Source organism: Merops nubicus, unplaced genomic scaffold (genome assembly GCF_000691845.1).
Source record: "Merops nubicus isolate BGI_N331 unplaced genomic scaffold, ASM69184v1 scaffold4533, whole genome shotgun sequence".
NCBI classification, from domain to species: Eukaryota; Metazoa; Chordata; class Aves; order Coraciiformes; family Meropidae; genus Merops; species Merops nubicus.
Window position 1 is genome coordinate 65,751 of NW_008596771.1, and position 13,661 is coordinate 79,411.

Here is a 13,661-nt window from a genome sequence, read left to right on the forward strand (position 1 = left end):
CTGACCGACGGGCAGCGGGGACCCTCAAGGGGCTTAACAACAGGGAGGAAATTTATTCACAGGAAGAGCTGGCACTGACTCACTGAAAGGAAGGGAGGAACTAGGACGGGTAGGCTGGGGGGAGGAGGTGTCAGGAAGGGGAAAGAAGAATGGGGCAGGGAAGGGTCAGCAGGCTCAGTCCTCAGCAAGCAGGCAGCCTTCGCCCCTTAACAGAGCTGCTGCAAGTGCTGCTGCACTACGTGTGCTCTCCCCTCAAATCCACTGCTCATTTACCTGCTGACTAACATAGAATTACATTTGCCCTAAGTTTTTCCTCTGCTGTTCAAGTGTAGGTGTCCTAGGAATATGCCACTTCCCATGGCATATTCTTGGTAGGTCCTTTCCTAATCTGTGAAGTACCCATTCACATTTACACAATTTGTTGTGACAACGTACATCTCCTTTCAACAAAAATACCTTTCCTAAACACATTTATCTTCTTAACGTGTTTTGTTTTACAATTCAAGCCTGAGATTCCAAAATATTTAGTTATAGTTTCACCAGTTATACAAATCCTGGTATTTGCATCCTGTAGGATGTACAGCTCCTTAATGTATGCTTTGTGAATGTAGGAGAAAAAAGACCTTTTCATAACGTTGTTGTATACAGCTGTGAATGTCATAGTAGCACCAATCTCAGCTTTCATGTAGTCTTTAACTTGCTTTTATTGTAAACAAAAATCTGGCCAATAAATTGAGGGTAAGAACTAGGGCAGACTGTCTGGTAAACGAATACACAGTAATGCTCAGAACAACAGATGCCTGGAAGGGACTGTCAGACTTGATTGCATTAAAACAGCTTAAGAAAAAAAAGAAAAAAAGAATGAAGCTCCTGTGCTCATGAAATAATTCTTCCTAATCTGGAAGAATTTCAATGTAATTTTCTTAACGCTATTTAAAAAATTCTCTGCATTAAAGAACTGTATTACTTACCTCTGCCCTTTTAAGCATTTCCCATTTATTTAGAATTTTCATTGCATAAATGCGCTCTGTACACTTCATTTTAACAACTGCAACCTGAAATAATAAGACATCTTTATTTAACAAAAGCATGGTCAGAGAAATATGATATTTAAACAACTTCACATTCACACAAAAGCATGGTCAAAGAAAATTTTGGAGGAGCTTAGTGTTCACAAATTATTAAAGTCAGTTACTAAGGAGTCATCAGCGATCAACTCATGCATCGATAAACTACAGCCTGTTTTTGCTCCTTCTATATTCCCCCTACATTACTACTATGTGCTTGATGGCACAGCACACCATGTGTGGTCAAGTGCTCAAGATCAAGTACACTGGGGATGATACAGGAGGAGCATGAAGCTTTTCATATGAAGATGTGTAGTAAAGCTTCATTGTTTGCCAAGAACAAGTGATGCTTGTATGCCATGCCTTCAGCAAGGGCAGCCTGAGAAAACAAGAAAGGCTGCTGTCAATAGAAATACACGACATTTGACTAATTCGTTTTCACATTTCAGGTTTCAGAAACTCGAAAGATTAATTAACGTGCTTTGTGTACTGTATGCAAATATTTTAAAAGCGGCAAAAACAGTATTGATTTACTTATTCAACACTTTGCTTGGAGCATTTTACTATGCATCCTGTGTATTAGGCTGCTTAGACTGGTCTGTTGTGAACGGCAGCTGTGCACAGAGCCGTACCGTGGAAGGGAAAACAGAAGGATATAGAAACTTCAAGGCTTAGGCAAGTCATGACTTTATTTTGACCAAGACTTGTGTTCACCAAGATCAAAACTAATTCTGCTTATAGTAAAGCCATCATTTCCACATAATTCTTCCAGCTGGCAAAAGAAAAGTAGGAGTTCATGACTAAGTGAGAAATATTTTCACAGGACTATGCATAAATTGCTTGAATATTCTGCTGCTTCTCAGCTCACCTCTGTTTCAGAAGTAGAAAACCAACCAGCTTTCATTACTTCCAGCAGAGCTCTGAATAGCAGTGGGAAAAAGTAACAGGAATCATATCAGCTCATCTCTTCTGTTGCTTAAAAAAATACCTTCTCACCTTTAAGAGAATCAGGAGCTACAGCAGCTCTAAGATGCTGACTCTAAAACAAGGTTCATATAGTGTGTCAAGCAGAGCATCACTATACAAAGTCAGAAGTCCTCAGGAGAGGAAGAAGGCAATATAATAATACCTCCCTGCACCTTACCAGTAAAGATGCCCCAGATGAGGGGCAAGGGGACAACTGCTACTTCCGTAATACACGAATGGGATATTCATGTTTGGACAAAAACCTCACTCTGCAGATGCAGACCTAAACCTGCCACTCCTCAGTGCATGAAGCTCCACTCATTAAGTCATCTAAGGCTTGAACACACCTAGGAGACACCTGCACATAGAGTCACATAATGGAAATATATCTGAAGAAAAGGACTGGCAGGTACCCATCACAGGAAAGACATGGGAATCTGACCCTAAATGCAGCTGGGAAAAGGCACAGCACTAAGAAGCAGCTTCAGTAAGCCATGCAGAAGCCACAGCTATGTTACATCCCAGCATCTCCCAGCCTACAAACACTTCCCACAGACACTGTTTGTGCTGGGGGGGGAAGGACGAGTAAGAGAAGAAAGTCTCAGCCAAGCACAAGAGGCTCCTTGGCACATATGAAACTCTTCAACACTGACCTTCAGTAATGGTCTAAACCGTTTAGCCTTGTTCCTAGCCTCATCATAGCCCTGCAGTTAGAAGCCATTGTAACAACCTCCCTCCATACACTTAATTGAGTCATTAGCTTGATCCAGCTGAAGGCACACTGTAAGTCAAACCACACATTAAAAGCGTTGAGAAAGTGAAAGATGCTGACATTACCTGCTATACATTTTAAAATCCATTCCATACAGAACATGATGACTCAGGAAATATCCCCTCTCCACTGAAGGGACAGACCAGAGCTGAGCACAGTTACCTGCTGCAGACAAACAAAAGCTCTGAGGCAAAAGCAATTTCCAAGCGTAACTCTGTGAGCCCTGAAGTAGCAACATTCAAGTTTCTTTACACCAGGATGCTAGAACTGCTCGGCCATTTAGGTACAAATATAGTGCACAAATCAGAACCAAGATGCATATACTGCCCTTTATCTAAGGCCATCACTGTCTGAAAGCACTGCAGGGTGGTGGAGGTTTGAAGTGTGCTGAATTGCTGAGGAATAATGTGAGACTGGCATCCAGAGGACATGCACTGCTGAGGAGCTGTGCAAACACTAGAACAAAGTAGCAAATGGAAAAGGCTTGGAAAAGGAAAAAGAAAAGAAAAAGGAAGCCAAATCTGTAGGATCTGTTTAGCAGTTCCTCAGTTGCTATCTAAATTAGTGCTATTTATTTTCAACTGAAAGGACTCCTTAAAAAAGCCCAATTTAAACTTTTCAGAGGAAAATAATTGTCTTCTGTGGATGAAAAAGTAAAATTAATAAAAAGAAAGTTGACTCATTTTCACAGTAAGCGGTTATCAAGTTATGGCACCAGTAAACACATTGTTGCTTTATTTGTAAGGGCAGAAGTGGGACAGCTTCTTGTGCCAGAAGAGAAATTAATGCAACTATAGAGAAAAATAGGTAATTCCTCAAGAATTCTCTGAGAAGAAACTTGAAAGGTGCAAAAGATGCCTCAGAGAAGTAGCAGAATTTTGGCCTGACTAGACCTAACTCCTCTACCCGTCTAATCATTAGCTTTTATTGTGGCTTTGTTGTTTGTTGTTTAAGAAAACAAGCAGAAATGCAAAACTCAAACTTCACTGAACTGAAAAACAGGGAAGCACAAACTAAATTATGCCTTGATAAACTCAGTACTATTATAAGCAAGTACATTGTTGCAATACTGCGAAAAATCCTCTACCCTTTGTTCCACAAAACAAGCAGGCATTTCCTTCAGTCAGCTCTCTGTTACTTTCTTCATCTGGTAGCAGTGTCTCCAAATTTACACATGTCATATAATGCTTTCTCTTCTTCTGAGATGCTGCAGCAGAGGTGTTTTTTCTTACTTCTGTATTAATTCCTCTTCTTCTGGCATACCTCAAAACCAGTTACAACAACCACAGCGACCATCGTGTGAGATCAAACAGAAACCTCTTGCACTGCAGTTGTGCTAACTGTGCAAGGTGTCAGGTTTTAAATATGATGGCTCCTACACTATACACCGATCCACCACATCTATTAACGTAAGAAAAAATGCTCAGCTGGTGTTCAGAGGTACTCCACAGGACACAGATTTGTACACTGTCACAAATGCTTACTTTAAGAACAAAAGTTTTGCTTCTATCTTCAAAATTTAAAAAGTCCCCTGGCCAAACAAGTGCTTATGTTATGCATGGACTGTAAAAGACCAGGATTTCATTTTGATGCTAGCTCTTAATTTCCAAGGCTATTATAATTTACAATGTAACAGAAGTTAAAAAAAAAAAAAAGTCTATTAAGGAAAAGGAAATTTTTAAAAAAGGCAGAAACAGAGGTATAAAATAGCTTCTGAAGAAGATTTAATAACCTAAGATACTCCAGGCCTGGAAGACATACCAGCTACGATAGGTGCACAAACCCAAGAACATTGCAGACAAGATGAGCACAGAACAATTATTTGCTGTTTCTCATAACACAGAAATTGAAAAGCATCAAATAAAATAAAAAGGTAGCAAGATTAAGGAAGTATTACTGTCAAAAACAACAGTTCTGGAACTCAGTCACAGGCTTCTGGGGTCAGATAAATATTCAGAAGGTATTCAAGAACATGCTTAATATCCAATTAACACACACAGCAGAAGTCTTTGTGACTCCTGACCACACCAAAGTTACAGGCGTGATTAGGGACTCCTTGAACCTTCAGCCACTGGAAACTGGAAGGCTTCAGCTCTGCTCTGTCCTTGGATTCTTTTCCTACACATCTCTACCTGGCTAAAGGGATGGGATATGGGCTAACAAATCCACACACCTTTGACTCAGAACAACTATCTGACACCTGTGTCAATTTAAGAATATTAAAACTTACCCAACTTGTATCTCATTATGCTTGGTCAGGATGGAGAATAATGTGTTCTGGACACTCAATAATCAGAATGGTTTGGTAGAGAGATATAGGTGATTCTGTTTTACCACATCTTAAAACACTGACAAGGAAAAACTCCAGATACAAGGGCTCCCCATCACTGCAACCCCACTTCCAGTCAATCCCATGTGGGTCTAAGCTGTCACCAGCTGATTTGATTACAGTCAGTGTGGCTTACCATGCTCAAGACTTATGGCAACAGAACACTGCAATACAGATCAAGAATGCTTCCTTAAAGACCTCAGAAAGATTAATGAATTATAGTGTCTACACTTTAAATGACTTTGGACACACTTATGTCAATAAAAAAAAAGTACGAGAACTGTGTCTAGAGCACAAGTGAGGGCCATTTGTGGTAACTACACACCAAAACACACTATCAGATTTGTATTACTTCTGCCATCTATTTTCTTCTTGTACTTTTTGTCTCAAAACTCTGTTTCATTTGTACCTCGAGAAAATAAAAATCAACCAGTATAGCTAAAATAATATTTTTAGACTTCGGCAAGAGCTAACATTTTGCTTCTTGAAATGTTTAATAGAAGTATTTTGCCACATTTTGATCTTCAAAACCCACTTGATACTGACACTTAGGGCTGCAATGTGCAAAGCCATCCTAGGCCAAATTCCACCTTTCCTCACTCCCCAATGAAACCTAGAGGGTGGGAATCTGCCAAATCAGTCTCTACAAAGACGACAGAACTTCCCACCACTGTTCTCTGCCCCTCGAGTGACATAATCAGCATTAGTAAGCAGCAGCAAGTTACAACTTTTCTTTTATTTCAATTATAAGCATGGCATAAGAAAGCACAGAAATAATTTAAATTCAAGATTGGATTTCTGAAAACAATTAAGATTGTTAAAAAGACTTATTGGAAAACATGCTGGTCTTCATTTCAAAGCAAAGTTAAAAAAAGCTAAGAAGGAAACTATGCATGCTCATGGCATGCTAAACTTTCAAGTAAAAGCTATCCTCAAGGACTAGAATTTCAGGAATAAGGTAAAACTCAAATGCAAAACTTGTAAGCTGAAAAGAAGAGGATGACAGACACGTAGGTGATAATCCTTGTGCAATCAGCTCCTAACAGCAGGCAGTTAAGAAAAAGGCAAACCTGGCTCTGGAACGAGTAGGCAGAGACCCACCACCAGGGATGGGTAAACATGACTGCCTTGTAGAAATACAAGCTCATTGGAAACTCCCCACAGAGCCACACCTCAGCAGGTGTGAAGGAGAACTATTGAGATGATCAAGGAACTAAAGAGCCTCTTATACTACCATGGGAATAGAAAAAGCTTTACTTGTAAAAAAAAAAAAAAGAAAAAAAAAGTGCATATGATTGCTACCTACAAATAAAATTGGAAGGAAGGACATCAGTGATAAGGAAGGTAAAAGATCTCCCTAGGCTAATGGACAATAAAATCACATGGATAAAACAGTGTAAAATTACCATGAATTAACCTTTGGCAGGAACTTGGAATGGCTTTAGACATTTGAGCAGAGATTTTAGACAAGCCTTTCAACCAGAAGAGACGAAATGTCATTCCAGATGTAAACAATTTATCTGTAATGTCTTATTACCGGATTCATAATTGAACATTACAGTCATTTCCCTCAGTTAAAGCTTGTATATGCCACTTCTTTTATGCTACTATTTCTGTCTCATGCAATTGATACCTTGGACACTACCTACTGAAGTAACACTGCAGGAACTGCTTTATCTTCCTGGTACTCCTGGATATGAAAAGTCTTTGATATATAGCTCATTATTTAACTGTTTTAATACTGCATATTTAAGGAAAAACGGGTCTGGACTGCTCTATCAGGTTTTTTGTACGTCTATTTTACAATTAAAATGAGCAACCAGAGTGTCTTCTGGTAGGGTTCATATGCCACAGTGCACACTTCCAAAGCAAAATCATTTTTTTGAACACGTGGTATGAATCCTCATGTTGTGCAAATAAGAAATCACTTACAAATGCCAACAAGAAAGGTTCTGCAAAAGAAGACTAAAGGCTCAGAATAACACCTAAGCTCTTCCTCAGCAGCTGGGGGGGGCTGCAGAGACAAATGCCTGTTCTCACAACAGCACTACCATGAACCGTGTCTCTCCAGCTCTCTGCAACCTGCCTGTCACCATAGTAACTTGGGGCTGCCATACAAACGGACACAGAGCTGGGGAGGACTAAGATGGCAACCAGCTCTTTTGAAGCATTTTCTAAACAAAGCAGCTTCTTTCTTTGTCCATTTCCACAGCAGAAAATAGCTTGCTTTCATATTTATTTTTTTTTTCTACAAAGAGCATACTGCAGAAAAGCAAAGCTAATTAAATATTTCTTCTGCACCGTATTCTGAATGCTTTGATTCTTTGAATAACTGGATGAAAAGTGTCATGTTGTGTGCAGTACTTCTGAATTCTGTTAATCTACAATGTAGGAAGGTACAGTCCCTGCTGGGCATCTAAAACCAATCACTGAAGCTTCTGAATAGGTGAGACAGTTCACTGTAGGCTCACTGTGCCCCAAGTTAACTTCTAGAAGCCCACAAAAACATTAAACTCAGTACTCCATTGCTGTGACTACCAGGTGGAAAAGACACCAATATTTCTGCGTCTCACTGCCAAGCACAGCTGTCCACAGGAAGCTTAGCTTTTGCATACTCACTTCTGAGTCTCACTATACCCTTGGCCAGTAAGACCTCTTATTAAGAACCTCATAATTTATCAGAAAGCTGTGGTACACAGGGGATCAGTCTCATGCTCTCAACCATTATTTATTATCTTATGGAAACACATTTTTACGTCTGTTGATTCCAGCTCAGACTCTAAGTATTTTGAGTCGAGCTGACATGTACTATTACTTAATTCTACACAGATCAAGTCTATACACAACAGCATTTATATTAAATGGTATTTTCTAATCCATCCAGAGCAGTAATATTTAGGTGGGGCACATTAAGAGTTTTAGTTATTTTTGTGCTAAGCAAGACCAAGCCGTTCCACCCTTCCGCTGGAACCACAGTAAGTGTTGCTCATTCAAGAAATCCTTGCTAACAAACAAGGGAAGGAAAGCAATTGTTTCAGTCCCATGCTGCCAAATTTCCAGGAGGTGTCAGCCATGTTATACAATCCGAGTTCTCAAACAAGATACATCTTGACAACAACCGCTGTTCATTGAAATGCATTAATCTGCAGCGCTGTGCCTAAACAGTCCTTTACACAAAGGGAGGAAAAGCAATCATAAAGACTTACAAGTTTGTTACTAAGAGCTCAGATGAAGCTTGCAAAGGATCAAGTGCAAGTATTTAGAGTCAGACAAACCCCATGCACAGGATCCTCCTCCCATCCCTCTCACCATACTGTACCAATGGTACTCCCAGTTCCCTTGGCGTGCAGAGGCAAACGCCAAGCAAACAGAAGGCACTTCTTAGGCTGCCATTAAGTTCCTCAGGTAAGCATAATCCCACCAAACACAGATTCTCAGGACATGATTCAATTTCAAATAATGGTCCACAGGTTTTCTGGATGGAAGGAGCAGTCAGGCACACACAAACTTCAAGAGAGAGATGGGCTAGGGGGCTTCTGTTTTGGTGTTTTTTTTTTTTAAAGGTCTAAAAGCTGGAGGAGTTTTCCATTCTGTGGAAATTCTTTAGATCTTTATTTAAAGATTTAAATTCTTTAAATTTAGATTCTTTAAATCTTCTCCTAAAGAATGTATATTTTCACTACTTAACAAAAAGCTTCACCCTACACAATATACTCATTCTTGTCTACAGAGACAGAATTCTACATTAATGTTATTAATAGAAACCAGAATTAATCACAGAAAACCATTTTAGTTCTGATTTCATTTCAGGTGTTTTTTTTAATTATTATTGGTTTTATTCCTCATAGAGGTTGCCCCTCTCACAAATGAGATTACCAATCGGTATTGGTAATTAATTGATTTAATTTTATGCCTATATAATCTCAAAAAAAAAAAAAACACAAAAACAAACCCAAAAAATACAAAAAAAAAAAACAAAAACAAAAACCAAACAAAACACCACAACCAAACCCAAAAGCAAAAGTAATATAGGGCCACTCACAAAAGTGTCTCACCCAGATGGATATACACCCAGGTGAATACATCCTCGGAGACGGGAAAGAGCCATGAGTTGTTTATGCCTCTTACAGCTAGCACTTCAAACTCTTCTTTGTAACTATGAAACTTCTGAAAAAATTAAATTACGTTCTCAAGCAATTGACTCCAGGAGTCAGAGCTTTAAATGTTGCTGTAAAGGATATTCAGACATTTAGTTTACCCTGCATGCAAAGTGGCTGGCTTATTTTATGAGAAAAGGAGAACTGAATATTTTGGCAGGTGCCTGGAGAAGAAATCTCTAGGTTCTGAGTTAGGCTATTTCTGTCTCAGCATAATAATGAGAACTTCAAGAAACATTATTCCTCCTGCTTTCTCAGATATCCCTTGCTGTAACAACTTTCACTCACATGGTTTTGGATTACCAGTTGGGTTTTGTTCTCATATTGCTGGAAAAAGTGTAAAGAACCAGTTTGAGTCCTGCTGGCAAGAAAAGAATGAATTATATGTATTAGTGATTATATCAATTTGCCTTCAATTAGATACTGATCTTACAGTTGTGTTCATAGCAACAAGCTCACATATGGTCTCAATCCTCTTTCTGGTCAAAGACCATGCTTCCTTGGCTTACACTGACCACTAATTCAGACTAATAATTAATATCGTGACTTTATTTTGTTTAAGCTATCTTTCTTCAAAGCTACTGATTTATGCAAAAGTTCTCTGGTAAAGACTAAAGCCCCTGGCATGCTCCAAAAAGCTCAAAATAGCTAAACTGAGAAGAATGGAATGTAGTTTTTATCCTTTTTGAAGCCTGCCTTGTTAAGCTGTTCAGCATTTAAACTACTTAATTCTATTAGGAATATGTTTAGTTTAAGTATGATTAATTTATTTATGCATTCTAACAAATATTTTATAGGTATTTTTAACATTTCCTAGCAGATACTTGTGTCTGTGTTGTGTGGGTTTTTTAAAAAAGAGCTAATGAACAATCTTATAACCACTAGAATTCTATCAAATAATTTCTGAAATAGTTCCTATGTACACATGAACATGCTACAGAAAAAGCACTTACAGTTATCCTTGCAGGTTTCCAAAGTGTTGCTTTATGCAAGTCAGATGCCACAAGTCCCTCTCAAGAAACTAGATTTTGTTTTCTTATTATGGAATGCCAACCTTTATATAACTACTATTTTACAATGCCTATCATATTTGGCAGTTATAACAGTATAGTACACAAGGGTCAAAGGATTCTTTCATAAGCAAAAAGTAAAAAAGATTCTCTGGCAAAAGAGATTAAAACATAATGAACTTAAATACAATTATTCCTGCATAATTTAAACTGGTTAGAAAGCTTCACACTGCCACAACTATAAATGAAAATTTTGATGCTTAAAAGATAAACAAGGGAACGTGATATTGGCAGATAACTAACACCACTGACTTTGTGAGCACTCAGTGGTAACAGGAGGATGAAACTAAGATATTTTCTCATTTTACTTCTGTGAAATTTCATTTTGGGCGGGGGGAAGGAGGGCTACGAATTGCTTTAGTTAAGTGCCAAATGAAAAAATATGAAAGAAGTTGACTTAGGCACTTGAAACACTATTAATACAAGTTTCCACACAGAATTTCTATCTTTTATACACCTTAAGACTCTTGATCCAAAGCTAAGAAAGGTCATCCTAAACCCACCAGGAAGGATAAACTGAAGACTCTTGACATTCATACAAATACTTCAGCTGCTGTTGTACTGAGTTTTCCATCTGGTCAATACTTTAAGTGGAGAAGAACATCTTTTTGAAAAAGAACAGAGCAAGTACTATGGAAAACAGCCCTTCCTTAAAGTTACACTGTATGAAGGCAGTCCCAACACTGACTCCATCTGCAAGACTCTATAAAGGGTTCCCTTGACCCGAAACCATTTTTGATAGCTATGGCATTCACAAGTCCAGTTCTGAAGAGATCCAGAAATCACTTCTAATTCCACCAAAAGCCAAACTGCCAACAGTTTAAAATCCTTAAGATATCAACAGTCACAGCCACTATAGCAAGTAATTTGGCACAGCAAGATCAGAACAACAGATGAAAGTAGCCTGAACTGTAATGTGCTTCAGGAATTTTGCTTCAGACTGTATCTAGCCTAGTCTCCTGAACCAAACATACTTTGAAGCTGCTAGAAGAACAAAACACAGTGGTTGATTTTTATGTACTCCTTGGAAGCACATTTGGTGCACACCTGGAATGGAGATTCTAGTTTAGTTTCCTCCAAAAGAAATCCAGCTTATGCATTGCAAAATTGTTCTGCAGTAAGTGGGGACACGCTCTTCAGAACAGTGCTACTGCTTTGAATCAAAACCTTAATGGGGAGGTAGGCAGTTACCTACTACTGTCTTAATTCTCTAGGCCTTTCATCTGATCATAAACATCTCTGCTCACACCTCTTTTGTGAACTTAATTTGTAGCTTTCTTCTAGCTTTTCTAGCTTTTTCTTTTTTTCTTCTTTAGATTTAGGAATTTTTTTTCGTATTTCTGTTTTTTCCTGCAAAACTTTGCAGTAACCTTTCTCTCTAAAAGTCACATTCAAATGATACATACCAGCTAAAAACAAACACTCAAGTGGAACAACAGACTCATTTTCCTCCAGTATTTCCACTACCTTAAGATAACACTTTCTTTTTAGTAACAAATGTTGCAATGCACCAAGTTCAACATCCACCAGAAAGTGACCTTTGTCTTGCCAGTCAAGATGTTACTATTTATCGAGACATTTTACTTAAAATGCTCAAAGTTCCTTCAGCATTTATACTCACGATGATTAGACATGAATTACATGTTACCTCACACATCATTAGATGATGGTACAGAGGAAGAGATGCTCTTGAAATTTCTGTCCTAGATCTCCACTTTCCTCAAAAGTAGTCACTGAAGTAGCTCAAAATTATGTGGATATGAAGCTTCACCTACTACCAAGTGCATATACACACAGAAACCTCATTGCTTTCTGAACCTAGGTTGAGTAGGGCCCTGGCATTTCTCTAGTTTAGTTTCTGGTCTGCCTGTGATACCTGTGTCCCACAATCAAATGTTCTGTGACAGAGTTTGACGTGTCCAGGGCATACCATGCTTGGAATGAAAACCCTGCATGGGACACAGTCCTGCTCTTTGTGGAGACAACGTGAGATGAAGATAAGGAAGCCTAGCCTTAGCCACCAGCAGAAGTACACTGACTTTAGCGTGGCACTACTCAAAAGCAGCTTCCTGAAAGAAATGTAAGGGTTTTTTCACTTCTGAAAAATCTTTAGTTAATAACTTCTTTTGCTGACAGCTATGGCTTTAGTTACATGTACTTAAATGCTGACAGGGTTGTCTTTGAGGTTCTCCAGAAGTCTCAGGTATCCTATGCCTACTAGAGGGGACATGTTCATCAGTGCTTTTGCCAGTTTTAAACCCTATCAGACCTCTGTGACTGATGAGACTTTCATCAAGCATATTAAGAAGTAAAGTTTCAGTCCAGGGTCCTGGGACTGGCAAGTCCTCAAAACACAAGGCGTTCCTATCACCCCAGCATGATTCAACTTGCTGTCCAAAAAAGCAGCCTTTGATCTTCAAAGGCGACAGGGAACAAACAGCCTTTGAGGCAGCCAAATGCGTCTTTCTGCATTACCAGATTGCTACAGAGACAGGCAGATGGGTGGAGCAGCCTCCACGTTCCTACCATAGAAGCAGCCCAGTTCTGTGTTAAATTACTGCAGCACATAAGAGTACATATGGCAAGTGGGAGAAGAGTTCCCAAATTCAGCTGTGCAGCTGCTAGGTGGGACCACTCTGTTCATACACACACTGAAGAGACACTTATTTTGCTACACTGAAATCAGAATGAGCCAGTCACAGAAACAGCAGAACTGGACACTAAATACCCTTCTTCAAAGGGACTTCTCCCTAGTACCTAGCTACATCCCACATTTGGAAGTATTTTAACACATCTGTGTGAATTTTTTGTCTTTAGGATAAGTACAGGTGAACTGTAGCAAGAAATCAACTGCAGAAATTATTAAAGTTACATTACTACAACTGAGAGTAAAAATTTCTTACCTCACCAAATGCACCTCTTCCAATCACTTTTATAATTTCAAAGTCATCTCGATGGAGTTGCATTTCCTTCACCAATTTTGTAAATGGTCTTGCTGTTTAAGAAAAAAAAGATAATTCAATTATGAAGAGAAACATTGTAAGCTAAAATAATCCATAAAGCAGAGCTCAAAAGTACTTGTTGCATACCCAGTGCAATAGTAGTTTTTCAATGACTATTAGAACTATGAAAGGAAAAATTATTAATTACACTATTTAATGAACACTTAGAATTTTAAAAATATCAGGACCTATGACTGGTTCTGCCTTGCAGCCAGGGAGCAAAGTAGTCTTCCAGAATTATTCCTCCCGACTTTCTTTAGGGTTTTGTAAAATGGTGAAGAACCATGTGAAAGGGAAA

The 13,661-nt window shown here is 38.7% G+C and overlaps 1 protein-coding gene across 1 annotated transcript in view; it reads right to left on the minus strand.

The window, feature by feature from the left end:
- Nucleotides 1–13,330, minus strand: part of CDC42BPB (CDC42 binding protein kinase beta (DMPK-like)) — a 66,395-nt gene extending 53,065 nt beyond the window's left edge. The window contains exons 1-2 of the mRNA XM_008936469.1: nucleotides 13,265–13,330; nucleotides 968–1,055 (exon numbers count right to left, since the gene is read on the minus strand). Coding sequence (XP_008934717.1) covers nucleotides 968–1,055; nucleotides 13,265–13,327 — 151 coding nt within the window. The 5' untranslated portion in view covers nucleotides 13,328–13,330. The remainder of the gene's footprint in view (nucleotides 1–967; nucleotides 1,056–13,264) is intronic.
- Between the last annotated feature and the right edge of the window lie 331 nt (nucleotides 13,331–13,661).